General features: G+C 37.4%; 1 protein-coding gene across 6 annotated transcripts in view; it reads right to left on the minus strand.

The window, feature by feature from the left end:
• Nucleotides 1-18,890, minus strand: part of MAGI2 (membrane associated guanylate kinase, WW and PDZ domain containing 2) — a 762,823-nt gene that overhangs the window by 66,106 nt on the left and 677,827 nt on the right. For 4 of the 6 annotated variants that reach the window (XM_075081469.1, XM_075081468.1, XM_075081467.1 and 1 more), the window contains one exon: nt 5,204-5,295. In XM_075081469.1, the coding sequence (XP_074937570.1) occupies nt 5,204-5,295 (92 nt within the window). Of the gene's footprint in view, nt 1-5,203; nt 5,296-10,772; nt 10,815-18,890 lie in introns of all 6 variants that reach the window. The other 2 variants (XM_075081471.1, XM_075081472.1) reach the window with 1 other exon arrangement.

Consider the following 18,890-nt stretch of genomic DNA (forward strand, 5'->3'; position numbering starts at 1 on the left):
GAAAAAGAGGAAAAATGTCAGCTTACTCTGGGCAGATGTTGTTTTCCTAAATTGACATTTAAATGTAATTTGTATGGGACATATAAACTAGCAAAAAATCTGTTCAAAACCTTTTAATGACTTTCTCCACTTTTTATGCACATAAATTCACATAATTTATTAGAAGAAGACATATATATATTCCCTGTGGAATAACGGGTAGAACAGTTGAGACTGATTCAAACAAAACCTGCTTTCTTTGAAAGAATATTAAAGCATTCACAGAGCGTGTTCCAAATTTTTCTTTCTCTTGTTCAGTGTGAGAGTGAGCACAGAATGATGGATATGACATGCCGTGTGACAATCCACTTTAAAAAATAGAAGATTAAAGCTCTCAAGTATTGCTTTTCATGATGAACTGCAAAGGCTAGATGTGGTAGTCACACAGGTGGTCTTGTGGTTTTTTGTGGTCTTAGCTGCAGAGTTGCAAGTATACCAGCATAGTGTTTAAATGAAACCCCATGTGGAGCCTGGAGAATTTTCCCCAGTTTATAGGCTCATTTTGACACAGTTTTGCTTTCAAAACTTAGCAAAAAGAGAACATGACGTGGTGTTTTCCTGCTTCCTGGTGTTCACTCGATCCTGTTGAGCAGTGCCAGGCTGAGTTGCCAGAGACACTCTTTCAGGTTGTCCATTCTGTTCTTCAAACAGTGGAAGAACTCAAAGCTTTGGAAAATACTTTGTGCAAAATCCAACTCTGAAATATGTATTTATGCTCCTTTAATGGACAGGAAAAAAGCTGTCCAAAGCTATGTTTATCTAGATCTCCACAAAGTATTCTTAAAAACTTTACATTTGGGCACCTCATATGAGTAAGAATTTTTTCTGAGTTATCTTGGGAAGAGATGGGTGATAACCCTCTGCAGCTTGGAAGATTGCAGGGACTGACTTCCTCCTTTGGTTTTAATGAGCATTTGCAGTTTCTTTAAAATTGGCTGCCAAAGTTTTGAACAATTTTTGCATCTATAACCTTTGGAGAAACACAAATGCAGCTCACAAAATGGTGGGTCACAAATATCTACAGCAAAGTGCAAAAACTTTTAAGCAATTAATTAAGGAATTATTGCTAATATTTCACATTTCCACAGTGGAATGTGACTGTATTACTCATCTCAGTGGTGGAACTGATTCCTAACATGAGCAGCAGAGTCCTTTAAACACTTCAGGTAAGTGTGTTGTCAGGGTGATGGCCTCCATGTCTATTATTAGGTATATTTAATAGCAAGAATAGCTTTAATTTCCTTCTTTTTAATTTTTGTTGTGTCTGTTTCTTATCCAGTATCTGTTCTCATCTCATGGCTGAGCAGTTTCCATAATACTTATAAATTCTACAAGCAAAACACAAATTGGAAAAATATTTATCAGGATTATATTTCCTCTGTCATGCAGTTTCATACTGGCATGAGATTTCTTTGGATGTGTGAGGAAAAGGATGATGACATGTAGGCAATAAAGAGTGTGTTGTAGAGGAAAGGGAAAGTTTCACCTATTGCTTGAGATTAAACATGTGAAACACGGGGATAGGGAAGATCGTGACAGGGCATAGTCTGAAATTGAAGCCTGGGTCTATTAACTCATGTATGCTAATGTGTTTTGATACTGAGGGTTTTTTTGTGATTCTGGTAATATTTGACTTTGTGTTTCAGTTTATCCAAATATAACATTGTAGCTTCACAGGCACATAGTAAGATTTAAGTAATACATGTAAATGGTGTGATTCATCTCACCTAATTTTAAGTGTCTGCGATGTCTAAATCCAAGATAATCATCTGAACTCTTTCTAATCACTGCTAAAAATAGGAGTTCCTAAGGCATGGTTTGCATTATCCTAATGTTTTCCTCTATGGACATCTGTTATGTCTTAGAAATGCCTGTTTCTTGGCACTGATCATAAAAGGAATATCAACATACATCTTGAAGGTATTTTTGAGAAGAATCTCAGTCAATCTGTGTGGAAAAGGTGAAACTCTCAGTGCAATTATGTATGTGTTCCTGTGATTTTGAGTTTGAGCTGAAAAAATGTATCCAAAATAATTCTCTGCTTTGGGACAGCAATTTGTGACTTCAGTGAAGTTCCAATTTATGCGTATTTGCAACCTTTCAGCAATATTATAATTCACTGCAATAGAGTCAGATTACCTCTAACTCCTCAAGTTACCGGGAGATGTGGTAAATACCTGTGGTGGTATGATCTCATGAGATTTGAGACGTGATCGGAACTGGCACAACACACAGTCCTGATATTTAATATTTCTCAATAAATTTAAGTCTTTCCTTTGGAAAGCAAGTTTATGCTCAGAAATATGGAAAGGGGAGTAGTCCAGTAGCACTTTTTCCTTCTAAGGTGCCAGAGAGCTGATATAAGTAGAAGGAAACTGAGCTACAGTCCCTCTATAGCAACAGTATTATGTTTCTAAAAAAAATCTCTATGTGGATTCTGCTTCTTTTAAAAATTTATTACCTTATGCTGAAGAATTCATATTCCTTTTTAGAAACCAAACCACAAAGACAAAAGGCAATGAAAGCTTCCTTTTATTCTGTGTTACCTGACTGCACAGCAGGAGAGCTGAAACAAACATTTCAAAGCATCTCAGTTCTTGTTTCATAGGAAATTCAGGGGTTTGGAGGACAGGCAGAAACTGCCTCTCCTTTTCTGGAGGTGGGAGGAATGGGAGACTGCAGGTGGGCTGTCCATGGGGGAGCAGGGAAGCAGTGAAGGAGAGAAAACAGAGTTAAGAAGTCTTGTATTTTGAATACAAAATAGATGGAAAGTAAAAAAAAGTGGAGTACATCTGTTGTTTTTATTAGTGATTAATTTGAGCAGTGAAAACAAGTAGGTGGGCAACAAAGAGGGAGTGAGAACTGAGAAGTTCAGCACTGCGACACCTAGCTTTAAGGAGGTGCCTTTTTGCCTCGTAGGATCCTCAGCCTAAGGATAATAAGCTAGGATCTTATTCATTCCTGAGGACTTCGAGACATGGTTTGTAGGGCGACATAAAGCCTGTTAGATTGATACATTTGGGAGAAAAATGCTGTTGTATTTTCAAGGCCTGAAATAGAGACAGCAACCTTGAGGCAAAATGCAGGCTGAGAGCCATTGTTCAGCAGGACAGTAAAGCATCTTAGAAGGTGGTTCACAGAAGGCAGCATTTTTGGTCCTGCTCTCCAAAAATAGCAAGGTGCTTATCTCTGCACCTGGTATCCAGCTACGGCTCTTTGACTTTGGACAGTAAAGCCAGGTCAGTCCGTTGCTGAAAAGAAGCTAGAAAGAGCTGCTTCCTCTGTAACAGTTCAGTGCATAATGTATGTAGCTGGGAGACAAAAGACTCCAAATTCCAAATTTCCAAATTCCCACTCTACTGGATTGTTGAGCAAAGACATAAATCCAGGTCTCCCACAACTCTGCATGCATTCTTAACCATGAGAATATTAGGTATTCTAAACCAGTTTTCTTGCAGCCCTTTAGGTTGAAATAATTCCATTTTATATAAATAATCATCTTTTAGATGAGGCATTTGAGCTGTACTTTTACCCACGAGAATGTTGTAAACCTCCAAACTGCAGAGCCAGTCAGACACTCAGTCTGTGACTACTTAAATATCCATTTGTAATGAAAAAAGCACTAAAGGAGACACCAAGATGGACTTTCCCAGAATACTGAGCAGCCTAGAAGCCAGGGACACTTTCCTCAGAGGTGGGAAATGCCACTGGGCACTACTGTTTGAAGCAGGTAGGGGGACATTTCCAATTCTTCCATTAGTGCCAATCCTTTACAGGATAAAATGATAAACTGGGACATTTCCTCTAGCTCCTAACAGATTTCCTTTTTGGCTTCACCCAGTAGGTGAGCTTTGAGTACCCATACTGGCTGAGCCACCCAGAAATGACAGGAAAAATGCTTAGCTGGAGAATGTGCAGATGATGGCTCAGTGGCCTCATTTTCTGTGTGCTGGGACATGCTTCATGGGAGAAAGTTAGATGCTAGAGGGGCTTCAGGCACACTGCAAGTGTAGATGATGGAACTGTTATTTTGGAGCTCTTCCATACAGCTACACCTTATTTAGCATTGAAAATACATTCCAAAACACTTATTCTAAAATAGAGCCTTTGCATTTCAAGCACCTTTTTTTACAATACAATGCATTTGCTTCTTTTTACAGGAGTCATCAGTAAACTATTAACATTTATCAGTACTTCGACAGATGATGACAATTTTAAAATAGAGGAGCTTCTTTGTTTCTCAGAGCCAGGTGTTGGTTAATGTTAATGCTTGAATGACAACTATATTATTCTGTATGAATTTGAATACAGAATATATAAATCTATCAACTAGCTATACATTGCCTCAGAAATATGGTAACACAGGACTTGGATAACACATAAGGTTTTGATAACAAAATATTATCATTATCAACTTGGGATTGGTCCTCGCTGACAAACCATAGTCACATCAAAGTTATTCTGAAGGAGTACTAATTCTGTCCACCTGCTCTCCCAAAATTATAGTATTTATACGTATCACTAATTTACCAAAATGTGTACATACTTCTTTTAAAAACTGTGTATATGTTTTATTTTATAATTTATTTCACCTGCAATGAATGTATCTTGGTTTTGTTACCTGTTATTTGGTTACAGGGTTGTCTCCCTCCTAATGGCATAAAGCTACCATTTTTATGCCTGATGCATCACATGAAGTTGCCATCTAACCTGGAACATGGACTGCAGTTCCCTGTTGGAGCTGTCTGTGTTTCTGAAAATAAACTGCATTGTCAACAGTATCTTTTAATCTTATGCGTATATATAGTCTGTTTGCATTGAACACAGTTATACATAGACTTACATAATCTGATTTTTAAAATCTTTGGCTTAAACTTGGTTTTGGAAAGTCAAGATCAAAAGATGACAGATCACACTGCATTAAAGGGTTGAGTGATGCACCATTTCTAACTTAATTCCTTCTGGTTCTAACTTAATTTACCGTAACATCTTTTAGGTATGGACAATGTGAGAGTCCTGTCTTTTTCTATGGTTGAATAAAAAAGCCATTTTACTTATAGCCTTAACATGGTGTTCATTTGGGTTCAGCTGTGTAATAATATTTTTCTGACCTTTACACAGATTTTAGAGTTATAAAAAGGGAAGTCAGGAAGAAATAACTCACAGGTTGTCCAGGCTCATCTCCTCCCAGGATTCTGAAGCCAAACCCAGACTCCATTCTCCGAAGGTGAACATCCAGCTCCTTGTAATCGGGACCTGGTTTAAAGGGAAATCCCACTGAGCAAAGCGTTTTGGCTTTGTCTTAAGAATTTTACCGTCTTCCCTCCCACCTTGTGTTCATTGCACATGACTAATGGCATCCTGGTTAGAGCTGGTGGAAACAAATGGGACACAATGTGTTGTACACAGACAAGGAGGAGGCTTGAAAATGTAGGCATCTCTTGGAGGATGATTATGTTCAGTAGAATACACTGAACCAGGCTAGAACACATTCGCAGGAGAACAATACTGGAAAAGTCTGTCCAAAACAGAGTTTATAAAGGTGCCTTCTTCCTGCAACTGACTGCGTAATATACTGCTGTTCATCCACCTCTGTATTTATTATGTGTTTTCCTTTCAGTTCATTAAAACCTAAAGAGAATAAACTGAAATGGGAGATAGAGATACATAGAAAAATTATTAGTCCAACTTACAAAAGACGAATAATAATTACAGGCCATTTTAGTTCCACATACAGATATAAAGCATTATGTCTTTTTACGTAATGTAGCTTTTACGTTCTCCACTTTCAGGTAATACCCTCAATAAAGAGTTTTGACTTATAATGATATCCGAGTTTAGGGTTTAAATTGAAAGCTAACATCATTAACTTGAACTCCTTAATGCTACTCAAAGTCTCAACAGCTTTATTAAGGTTGTGCTTCCGTATGCCTATGTAACTTTCCTGTAAACACATATTCTGCCCTGGAATATATCAGTTCATGAATGTAGTGGTTTTTTAAAAGTCAGTTATTTATAAAAATGTCTTCAGCTTCATTTGAAGGAGCCCACTGTTTTAAGTCCTGATGTCCTCAAAATATAAAAGAGAAATTTTGAATAAAATTTCAAATAAGTGAAAATGTAAGGAGTTAGACGACTAAGACATTGACTGTTTTGACTATTGCTTTGTCTGCATGTTCAGAGATGCTTCAGGCTCATCACCTAAAGCAGGACAGTGATTAACAGGAATGGTCTTTCATACAGATTACACTCTGGTCTATAAATAGTGACAACTTTTGGCCAGTGTCAGCTTGTTGCCAACCCCAACAGACAAAAGGGGATGAGTAGGTTTATTTCAGCAAACTGTTCATAGTGTCTCCAGTTGTGCCTTGTTTCTTCAAAAGGGGGGGGGCTATAGATGGCCGAAACATGGTACTTCAGTGACTCTCATTTACAGATTCTTGTCCCCCCCCAGAGCCACCAGTGGACACCTCACAAACTGCGGAGTTGGGCAGATCCCAGCTTTAGTCTGGGATTAAAGCCGATTCAGTTTCAGTCAGGACTTGCAAGGACAGACACAGAACTACATGCAGTGGCTCTATACTATGACCATGCAATAAAAATCCTCTCTAGACAGCAACATCGTGCATTATTGCAGCAATTTATATTGGTCTGCATAAGACTGAATCATAAGTTTTTTCAGTTGGTAAAATAAAAGTATTACCTTTCCCTACCAACTTGATTCTCTTGTATTTAGAAGACAAGCTCAAACAGATCCTAACAGCTTATTATCCTGATTTTTTCAATTTATTTGGTAAGTGCCTCAACAGTGAATAAAAGAACAAATGAAGTTTGTGTATTTCAGTAAGTTAACTTCATGCAAAGGTTGTTTCAAAGTTGCAAAAGGCAAAGGAATTTTAAGATGAAAGTGATACCTTATCTTTACTTGATTTGCTGTGCCTAAGTGTAACAAGGATGGGGCTTAGTACTAGGGAAAGGGTTTTGTAGATAAACATAGTAGGATCGCCATTTATAGCCCAGGTCTAACACTCAAAGGCACTGTTTCCAAAAGTCTGTCACAAACCAAGAACTGCCTTTATTTGCACACACATGAATGAATATGTACAGTTGGGAATACATTAAGAAAACGTAAGAACATCAGGTTGTGAAGAATACATGCTCTGCCAGACTGGGATGAAAATGGCCCTCAAACACATACATTGACAAAGCTGATCCAAACCAATGTTAGCACCAGACTCCAAAATAAGAGGTATTATATTTTTCAAAAGAGACTGGTTTTGTACCTGTTTAGAATGCAATAGCTAAGCCAGGTTGACCATGAAAAGGTTTAGGCTAAAAATACTGAATATGGACATACTTTTCTATGAGCTCTAACACAGTTCAGAAGCCTTTGGATTGATTAACTCATCACGCTTGCTCAGAAGAGACTTTCTTCCCAAATAGCTGGAAGTCTATGGAGCCCATTCTCTGCCAACTCTTACCAGGTCACTGAACACGGCTTTTAAAAAAATAATGTTCTTTTCTGTCCTACCAGGAGAACACAACATGGGGCTGGAAAGGCTCCCTGGGCCATCTAGTCCAGGTCCCTGTTATTGCAAGCCTCTGCAAGCAGACAGCACACAGATCTTACCAGTAAAGAAGACACTGGGCGCCTAAGCCTGTTTGTGGCCTTTGTCACTAAGTCACCTGCCTCATTCAGCATCTCACTGATGGATCGTACCCCATGATTTTACTTACTTATTCACAGTAATACCATATTATCTCCAGTGACTGACTAATATACTTAAGGAGCATTTCCTCCACTGCTGTTGCTGGTTGTTTCAGCTCTCATGCTTGGTATGATATGACTCTGTTAGCTGCACTGACCAGCTCTCCATTGGTCTGGAGACAACTACACCATAGATACCTGAAATTACATGTCTGAATGTGGACCTCATTTTCACCCTTAGTTTTTTTGCGTTGGTCATTGATGAAAATAACACAGAAGACTTATTGCGACGCTCTTCACTAATATTACCATTCCAGTCCAGAAACTGTTCTTCTAGTAGAATAGCTTGTCTTCTTTCTAGATGTTCCTTTTTACATTTTGTGTGAAACACTGTCTTCTCCAGGCTAACATGGAATTGCTTCAGTTAAAACTGGCATTTTGTAAAATGTCTAGTTGAAGTCTAGATTGATTAAACATGCATCGCTTGTTTGGTGCAAGAAGTCAGTTATGAGGTTAGTCTGACACAACCCATTTTTGGTAAACTCCTTTTGCATTAGGTCTCCAGTTTATCTCCATATCAGCAGTTAGTCTTTAATCAAAAATATGTTCTAAAGTCTTGCTGATGATGAAATCCCTTTTTTCCTGTTTCTCGAAGAAAGGTAAGTTGTTCACTACTATGTGTTTTTACTACGGGAGCTCAGGCTTTGTAGAGATTACTAAAAGCCCCTACTATTATGTCGCAGCCGTTTCAATATTCCTGAATGTAGATTGATCAAGTACTCTTACCCATATAAGTGATTACATTTCATCTGATATTTCTTCAGTGCTTGCTTCTCTAGGATTCTGGTACGTTTTTTTCCCTCACAAAGGATCATTACATAAACTGCATTTTGCCTTTTCTTGCTGGAGGAGATTTTCGGTTGATAATACAAAGAAAATTACCTATACTTATAGAAAAATGATGCTCCCATGCCTTGCAATAAACGTCCAACTGTTGGTTAATATAACTTCATTATGGAAAATGCACCCTTTTTTCCCCCCCTTTGTGAGCTAGATTAGTACCTTGCAGTTCATGCTAAGTAAGAAGAAATGATAGGTTTGCAGACATGGGAGTCAAGCCAAGACTGAATTAGTATAGTCTTTTGCGCAGTTTGCTGTTCCATCCAGTCAACTTAATACACTTGAATGTCCCATCTCCTACCAGTTTCATTGAAAGGAGAGTTTCAGTTTAAAGTCAGTATTTCTGATTGTATAATATGGGTATCCTGTGCAAGAATGACAATGTTCCCTGTTGTCCCTTGCCTTTCTGTATATTTATATTAGAAAAACTTTAGATTTGCCTGCTAGTAACTTCACTGTCTTTTTTATAGGTATAGCATTTTGTTTCTTCTTTCTGTGTAAAGAAAAATGTTCTTAACTGATCATTTGGCCTAGAAGAGAGAAAAAAATCACTTGGCTAGGTTATAAAACCAGCTGGCTCCCCCATGAATTTGAGAATGATATTGGACAAGCTGTGATCTGATCGTTGCTGCACAGTGAGGACGGTAAAGAGCATTGGGAAATTCTGCTTTCTGATTCCTGGAAGATGGGGAATTTGCTTTAAATGTAAAGGTACCAGAATAGATTGTTACTGAACAATAATAAAATCTCAAAGGTGAAGAGGTGATTATCAGCTCTCAGCTGCATGTCTGTACTGTATTCATTTGAATTCCTAGGTGACTTACACATTGATAAGTGTATATGCAATTGTTTCTTGAAAGTATGTAGAGAAAATATATCCCTGAGGATTAATTCATTTTCTGTATGAGTCAAGTTGCACAAGTGCTATGTGTTTTTTATAGGGATAAACCTGGTATTTAGGATGATGCTATAAATGTCGAAATGAATTTTTTTTAATTAAATCTCTTCTATATTGCAATTAAAACAAGGATAAAGAGCTTTGTTGTAATAATTTTACAGTCTTCCTGGGTATACTCAAATTTCCTGCTAAAAATAAAAATTAATTTGGACTCCTTTGCTGAAGATGGTGAAGCTATTTGTTCCCTACAAATCATTGCTGTGAATTGTGATTGATGCAAATCTACAATAACTTTTTATCTGAGTTTCAGATGCTCTTGAAAGTTGTAAAAAGCTTGAAAACAGTCATGGGGCTGCTGGTCTCCAATGTGAGCAGCTTTTAAAAAAACATACATATTTCCTCTTGATATTTACAGAGAGGAAAATAGAGACTTCAGTATAAATATCAGCAAAGCACGAAAAGAAAAAATAGAATTGGTGTGCTGACAGAGTTTTCAATGTATAACCCTACTGGGGTATGCAAAACCAGCCCAATATCATATTTAAATATTTAGTTTAGGATTGCTGCCCAACCTCTGTAGGACTAGCAAAGACTTTAATGGGATTGTCAAAACAGTCTTTTTTGTATGGGATTCCTGTTTTAACTATTCACTTAACATGATCACATTGGGAAATCAAATATTGCTGTTTTTTAAACAACTCCATTGCCACTTTACAAGCGCAATGTTAATTCAAACACCCAAAAAACTTCTATTTTTGAAGGTTTTTGTTTTTTGTTTTTTTACAGAACAAGATATATGTGTGGGAGCAGGGAATGCATGGATCTGCATAATACATCAATTCTGTTCTTCTGCAAATGAAGATAGAATTAATTTCAGTTCTACACAAAATATTGCTTAAGCTTAGATTTGGGCATGAGCTATAGAGGTACATTTTTATGTTAAAGAGTGAACACTAATGTATGAAAGTACACAGAAAACACTGGAAAACATACACAAAGCCTGGCTGAAGGAAAAAGAAATACTTTTTCCTCGCTCAAAATGCAAATCTATTATAAAAAGATTTAGAGTTAGCACTCTATAACCCCACAAAGGTCATACAAAAATAAAATGGTGACTACGCAGTCATAACTAGCCATTATCTAGAGAAATGATTAAAGAAAGAAGAATAAAACATGAAAATGAAGGACAACTAGTTTATAGAACAATGAAGGCTGAAGAATACTTGCCAGAGGAATCCACTCGAAAACCAGTCCTGGGCAGCACTTGCTCTGAATAGGAAAATGGGGAATTAAAGATGAAATACATTTCTCAAGTTATTTAAAGATGCAGCATCAGTTTCTTTGCCATTTTTTGAGTTAAGTCCAATTTCTACTTTTTATTGCAGCTTTTTTTCTCCTCCCCTCCTTCCTGACTTTCTAGGTGGTACATGTATGTAACCTGCTAGACGTAGACCTCCCTGTCCTTTTATATGCAAAGAGAAAGAGATGATAAGATGGTAATGTTCCTCCAGTATAACATAGGTTATGATGAAGGTAAAATTGTTAATGCGTTTAAAGTTGTGAAAATTAGTGACAATATTTGTACTTATTCAAGTACAGCAATAAAAGGGAAAGTTTAATGGGTTTAGATGGCTTGACCACTGCTTTTATTCAACTCAGTTGCAAAATGTCTTTTATCATGAAGAAGAGCAAGATTTTGCCAGAAGGATGTATGTTGCCAATAACAACTGGTGGTACATGAAGGCAAATGCAAGTAAACTCATTTAACCTACTTTTCGTGCAGGTAGTTTAAAAGTATTTACATTTCACTAGATGAAATGCAGCAAATAACAGTTGTTTTCATATGTAACTACTTTGCTGGCATTAGAGGAATCTAGAACAAGTCCATAGCTGAATTCACTGTCACACTTCCTTTGCTGATTTTGAATTGTTCTGACTAAGAACTTCTGTTTTATTATCTCTGCAGCATCCAGAGTGAATTCCAAATCATCCCAAACCAGAGGTGATTTCCATTGGCTTACCAACAACAAAAAGATAAATAAAGCACTAATGCATTCATGTGATTCTGAACCAGAATATTGTACCATGCGTATTTCATGCTATAAACAGGGTAAGGTCTGTCACATCAGCATCTGTAGGACAGTGATGCAACATATGAGTATATATTATCTTCCTGAGATAGAAGAAAGCAGCGGATTTAATACTGTAAGCAGGTAGCTCTAGGCAGAAAGAAGCCAGAGAATGCACTGGAAGCCAGCAATTTTGGCTAAGCCTTCTGGAGATATATGGATGTGTCTGTAAACATATGGATGTAGTAAAAGAAATAAGAAGAGAGTATGTGGGCAGCTCCTTACCACTTTGGAAGAATTTGGACTAAAGCTACCTGCCTTCTGGTGGACTGCTTCCTGAAGGCAGAATGGACTATAATGTAGCAGCTGAGTGATTTGTAGTTCATTTAAGTCAAAACTGAACTAATGCTCCAGGGCAAAGACATTTTCCCAAAAATGGAGATGGAAGCCACTGAATGTCTTATGACTTTTTTGGTAAGACTATTTACATACCAGCCATGGCCTGCTAAAATTCAGACGACACCTACCCTGCTTACCTAAAATACAGTCTAGAGATTTCACTGGATGGCAACATCCCCTTGGACTTGGTGTTTTTGTTGTATTTGTGTTCACTGGCTCTGTTAGGAATTGTGTCTGGCTATGGTGTTTTAGTTTGTAGGTGGCTGCACTCCTTTACTTCTGTGGCTAAAGGAGGTAACTCCTTCACACACTTCATATTTTGTAAAGATATTTGGGATCCTTCAAGATGAGAGGTGCTATCTAAATGTAAATTATTCCACCAGCACAACTCCTGAAGAGCAGAACCTTTGAAGCTGATGCTGCTCCACTGCAAACTTGGCGAAATGATTTTTTTACAATGTCCTTTAAAGACTCTAATGGAATTCTTAAAAGAGACAGAATGGTTTTAATATACAGAAAGCAATTTCATCTGGATAGTCTCAATAAGCTGTTAGGTTTGAAAGGATGTAAGCCTTTTCTCTTGGTCATCCAGCTCGAATTACTCTTTGGAGCTGCTTTAAGATTGGTTCATTCTGTGTTTCCATTTCTGCTTGCTGTCGCCCTAATATCCCCCAGACTTGGCCTCAAGCAGCAAAGTGAAAGATGTACAACCATGCTCAAACTGTGACAAATTAGGGAACAACTTGCAATGTTAAGACAGCCATATATTTTAAGTAAGTTGGAAGTATCTTTTTCGTAAATTATTGTTTGTAGTCTAACAAAAGTCCGTGCCAATGAGTTAGTTTTCTTCAAAGCTAATTTTGTTAAGTCTGATCTGCTTTTTCTTCTGAATAGGTGTCTTTTCTTTGCCTTGCGGAACTTCATATAGAGTCTCATGGTGTTAATTATCATCTCATAATCAACAGTTCAGCATGTGGCATTTATTTTAATTATAATTTAGGAATTCACACACGAAACTTGAAACTGTGCTATGCTCATGAAGGTTTTGAAGCCAGCCTTGAAGTTCTTAAATATATGATCACCAGAAAGATAAATCTAAGTGCAAACCTGTAGTTTTGGTAACTACAGCAAAGCAATGCTCATTTTAGGAAGAATCTGCTGTTAGCAGTCTGGGTCTGTGTGCAGCACAGTATATTTGTAATTATGTCACTGGCACCTTGAAGAATAGAAGATAACCTCTACATAGCCATGCTCATGTGACAGACAAACTGTTAGAAACTAGTAGAAAACCTCAAAAGAGGAAAGATCTGTGAAAAGCATCTAACATATTGCTTTATTAGCAATGTCTCCCTACATCAAATGCAGCGATGTAGGTATTTCTTTTCAAAACTCACATAGTTCTGGGCTCAAAGATCCTACAGAACAGCAACTTCCAAGAGGAAGGACTGCTGGGACAGGTCTTCAGCCAAGCAGAATGTACGTCATCTGTGCACATCCTGGTGTCTTGTATCTGCTAAGAACACACTGATTGAACTGGTAATTTTACCAGAATACTGAGAGACTTTAGCAAGCTTTGTTTTATAAAAACTTGTGTATCAGTTTTTATAGGAAACTAACCCTTACACAAGGCAATTTGAAACTTTCCATTTGCTTATTATTAAATTAATTTTGACATTTTCTAAACTTTTGCTATGTTAAACCTCTTGCCTCACCGCATAGGAAATGAGGCAGCAGAAGGCATGTTTTGAGAGGCCAGGACAAAGAAACCAGACTACCCAACACTGCTACCATGAACAGGCATTCAAAGCACAGAAGGTTTTAAAATGTTGACATTAGATTTCTGTGTTCTCCATATGAAGCCTTTTTGGTTGGACCTCTGCAGCTGCATTGCCACAAGTAGTTGTAGTCTTTTATGTGAAACAAGAATGAAATAATTACAAAGTAGAGCTTGAAAGAATAATAAAGTAATTAGTAAATTTGCTGCATTAATTTTTTTAGTTCAGCTAACCTGTCTCAGAAATAAGAATCAGGAAAGTAAAGCTAAGAAACCTTCTGAACTTCTACCTGTATACAACTGTAACTGAAATAAACCTCCACTATAAGGACTACTCTATGTGCTCCGGAGAATGAGGATGCAGCTGTGCATCTCTGAGTCTAGCTATGCATCAGGATTCCTTCCATATCGGATAAATGTCAAGCCAAGGTTAATTTTGGTATTAGAAGATAGAATAGTAAAAAGCTTGCACATCTGGCTTAATGATTAATCTAAAATAAATTACACTTATGGGTTCGAAACTGAAAGCTGCAAAATATTTGTGAAAATAGATAAACAGTAGACAAGACCTAGGACACAACCCTGACTTAACTGAAACCGATGGTGAAAATACCAGACATCTTTGCTCTAAAGATACAGCCCTAGGAGCACAGTTCACCTACAACATGACACAAGGGTATTCTTATTTGTACCAGTGGAGTCACAGGTATTCTCTGGAGGAAGAATTATGCTGAAGAAAGATAGGGATAATAATATTTATTGTCCATAGTACGTTATTTTGTGGATCATACTTTGCTGAATGCTAAATACATGGAACAAAACTAGCACTAGGAAACATTTATATTTCAGTATCTCAGTCCTAGTCATCCTTTAGGTAAACAGGAGTTTTACAAATAAGCAGGATGAATATGATCGTGCTGCAAAGTCCTCTCCAAAGCTGGGCAAGCAGCAGTTTCAAACAGCACGCAGGCAATGTTGCGGTCTCCTGCACCTGGGACCAATTTCCCAATGCTTACAAGTTAGTGTTCTTAAATTATTTGACTTCTGAAGTACAACCTACCACTTTGCAGATGCAAATCTATTTGTATACCTTTAGTAAAGTGTAAATTGTTCAAGAGAAAGGAATACTGCATCTTTAATACCGCCATCAGTTGTAAAACTGACATTTCATATTAACATAGGTCGTTTGGGATCTACTTTGCAATCCAGCAATCAAAATCACTTTACATCCACAGCACTGTGATGATCATATTCTCATAATTCCATTTGAAAATGCTTTCGGTTTCACTGTCAGTCCTTATAACCGACAAATCCATATTGTCATGGCGAGTAACTCTTTCTGCACTGATGAACAATACAAAATTATTTGACATTGGTCTGCCAAGTTTCCTCTCCTTTTGTTACTTATCATCTTCTATTAAAAAAGGAAGGGTTACATTACATTTGGTAATGTAAGTTCTTAGACCTTCTCTATGCTGTTGCTTGGCGTAGCAATAGATGCAAGGAAAACAACAACCTGTGCTGTTTGGAAGTTACTTTGAGAAATTAGCTTCCTATAACCCAATTGCTCATACTTTAGGTTAAGGAGTAGTTTGATGATAATACGTAATAATTGGTAATTTCCTAGTACTCTTTTGTTTACTAATACTAAGTGAAGATAGGCATGTCTTACTGATAAAAAGGGCAGTAACTGGTGAACAGAAATACTGAAAGATATGGCAAGCTGAGCTCGAGGAAGATTTGAAACTAGAACCTAATTTTCAGAATTTATCTTCCAAACACTTTACCCATACAAAACCTGCCTTTATATTTATCTAATACTTACGAAAACCATGTATTTAATGCTATCATAGTGCTACGTATATATACATATGCATACATATGTATATATCTTTTTAAAGCACCACAACCAAAATGTGTATTTTTTTAGACTGGAGATGAGCAAAAATGGGAAAAGTTGTTAGAGGCAAAATTTATGTCAGGAAAATACTGTCTGAAGAAATTGCAGTAACAATTACGTGAAATATATCCTTGAGTTTTTAAGGCTGTTACTGTGTAGGTCTTCAGCCAAGAAGCACTGACAAGAAAATTCTGCTTAGCTGTAGACTATGCCATAGAACTCCTCAGGTGATATAATACATTAGGTTCTATACACCTAATTATTTTTTTTCTTTTTTTAATGTTCCATGAGTATCAAATTTAAGAAACCCTGATGGCCTTAGTATTTTTCTGCATGAATGGTATTTTCAAAGTTACACATTATGAGTCAGTACAATGCTGTCTGACAAATCTTTGCTATCACTGATACTTTAATGCATATCTGTGCTGAATACTTGCAGTGATATTCCAGAGGAAAGGTAGCTTGTGAATATGTATTGAAATACTTCTCTGTGACCCTTAAAGGTAAGTATTCATAAGTCTGCATAAGAAAAAACCTTTCTTTTATGAAGGCAAATAATGCATTATGCTGATACATTTGCCATTTACATGCTTCACAGCTGTTGCTGGACTTCGCTTTTTGGTTCTTTTGCAATTTGCCTAACTCTCTGGCAGCAAAAAAAAAATTGCAGTGCATAAGACAGCTGACAGATTTGAAAGGAACTTGGGAAATTCCTAACACTGTGGTCAGATGAGAAAATAACATGGGAGATTTTGAAGGAAGGAACCTTTGTCCATCCAGGGAAAGGTGGAACTGTAATTGTTCAGATTTCACTTTTAATGAGAAATTATCACTGGCTTATCTCATTCTTCCTACTGGCATTTCTGTGTCACATCACCAGTCTTGGACTACCACACTAATTGAAGGACAAACATAACTTAAATACTGTAAAAAATTTTACCGCTTTCTTTAGAGGAATATAAAACCAAATTTCTATTATACACTTTATAGCTAGAGAAAAATTATAGCATTATGATTCCCAACAGCTTTGTGTCTCCTGTTTGACTAAAGTCTGCCTACACAGGCCTCTGAACAAAGTTTGTTATAAACTGTGTATTTACAATAAACAGAGTTCAATATGAAATGTAAGAGAAGATAAGAAGAATTTATAAAGGCAAAACTGTTAAATTCAGGAGAATGAATTCTCCCAGTGACAACTGTGGAGCTCCAGATACAGCTGTAAGAACTGGTACATATCAAGTCTTGTAATTTTTTTCATTAATAGGAAATTCCTCATCTGATGTTCCATTTTCTAGCTTCTGTACCTAAATTCCATGATTATCAGCAGAATCAAGCTGTCACTTAAACTGTAAGAGTTTTCATAGGGAGAAAGGAGTTAAAGGATTTGCCTAAAATTAATAGTTGAATGGAAAAAGGAAAAAGAACCCAGTTATTTGAGCAGGTCTTCTCGTCTGTTTCTGAGTTTTGCAAAATGTGACAGCAGAAAGCTAGGTAGATTCTCTTCACCAGGGAGAAGAAATAAAGGCAGAGGCGAGGGAACAGAGGGGAAAAAAAAAGAGGGGAAAAAAAGCCAAGAGGCAGAGACATGTAGCTGCAGAAAGGAAGGACAAAGAAATAAGAAAACAGTTTCCCTTCTTTTGCTTTTAGACAGCTGTTTTGGGTGATGTGGTAATCTTCATCAGTCTTTGGAAACGCTTTATGCTCCTTTTTGGCTCCTTGGAGCTATTGAGCACAGTTGATGGGTAACAGCAGAGGCAGGTGGCAAATAACAGGTAAGAGCTGACAGGTAACAGCTAACTCATGACAAGTTTCCAGGGAGCTAGGACTTACAAAACAGAGTTGCACTCTGCTTTTGTACTAATGCATCATTTGATTTGTCTCCAAGCTGTGTTGGTAGAGCTGCCTGTATGAAACTGTTCCCAGTGCAGAAGCGGTAGTCCTTTGTAACTCATACGTGATCATTAAAAACTGAAATCTCCTTATTGCACAGGGTCATGCAGGTCCTTCATGTTTCTAAGGTGGAAAAACATTCCTGTAGAATGAAAATCATCCTTTTTCATGGAGAATTCCCGCTTGAAGTCCCTTTCTTGCTAGCATTCAGCAGGGATGACCATACCCAACAGCTATAGCAAAAGCTTGTGAATCAGGTTCCTTCGGTCTAGTCCTTGCTCTGCTTTGAGCCATGTCACTTGTGCTCCTCACAGAACTACACTGTGATGCATAACTTGCACAACTCCCCAGTAGGGAATCAGGAGGCTTTGATGAGGCCCTGGTAAGTGCTGACTGTGGTGAGATCCTCTGATAAAAGGGTCGGCAGAAATTGAGACCTATATCAGTATGAAAATGAACTGTTTAGTAACAGAGTCTCACTGTGGGAGAAACAAAAATCTGGCACTGCCTCTTTCTTTTTGAGTTTTCCAGGTCATGATTGCCCATTTCTTTGCACTGTTTTTAGAAGATGAACATCCTTCTTTTCTGGTCTTGCTAGGCAATAAGGCAAACTTGCTTTGAGATAAGGAGTACTTTAAAAAGCACCCCAAAGTAGCTGAAATTTCCTGTGCACTTCAAAGGTATGTCCTTACCAAAGATAACCAGCCTGACACAGCCATATTGTAGGAAACTGCGGGTGTATTCTTTTGAAACTCTCCCTCCTATATACTCAATTTAGATGACAATTTCTTGACTTAGTAATGGATTTCCTGCCTGTTTTTTCTCTCTTCAGGAAACACTAGCACTATGAATAAAAGCAATCAAAGGCTTGACAAATTGAATTTACTAACATGTGTGCTTATGGCATTTAGGAAACAAAAATGTCAGGGAGAATGTTTGGAGGCAGTTATTTATGACCAAAGGGTGTGAATGAATGCAGAAGAGACCTGTTTGGGATCGGTGTAATCAAGGCTTAGAGAAAATGTTAAAAGGATACCAGTGTCGGAAGAGAACAAATTAAAGCTTTCAGGATTATCTGGAAGATCAGGACACCACTGGAAATTTGGGACTAGTGGTTACTGCAGTCTTGCTTTTCGTCCCTCACTTTCTTTTTTTGGGCCTAGCAGCTTTATGATTTTTAATTCTTATTTTGTCTAGATACTGGCTGAAAAAGGCTGGTATACAATTTCCCGTTGCCTCTTGGACAGAACTCAAATGCAATTAAGCCATTTAAACACAAGCTTTAGCATAACTCCAACCTCCAAGTTATCAGC

This window comes from Phalacrocorax aristotelis, chromosome 1 (genome assembly GCF_949628215.1).
Source record: "Phalacrocorax aristotelis chromosome 1, bGulAri2.1, whole genome shotgun sequence".
In the NCBI taxonomy this organism is placed as follows: domain Eukaryota; kingdom Metazoa; phylum Chordata; class Aves; order Suliformes; family Phalacrocoracidae; genus Phalacrocorax; species Phalacrocorax aristotelis.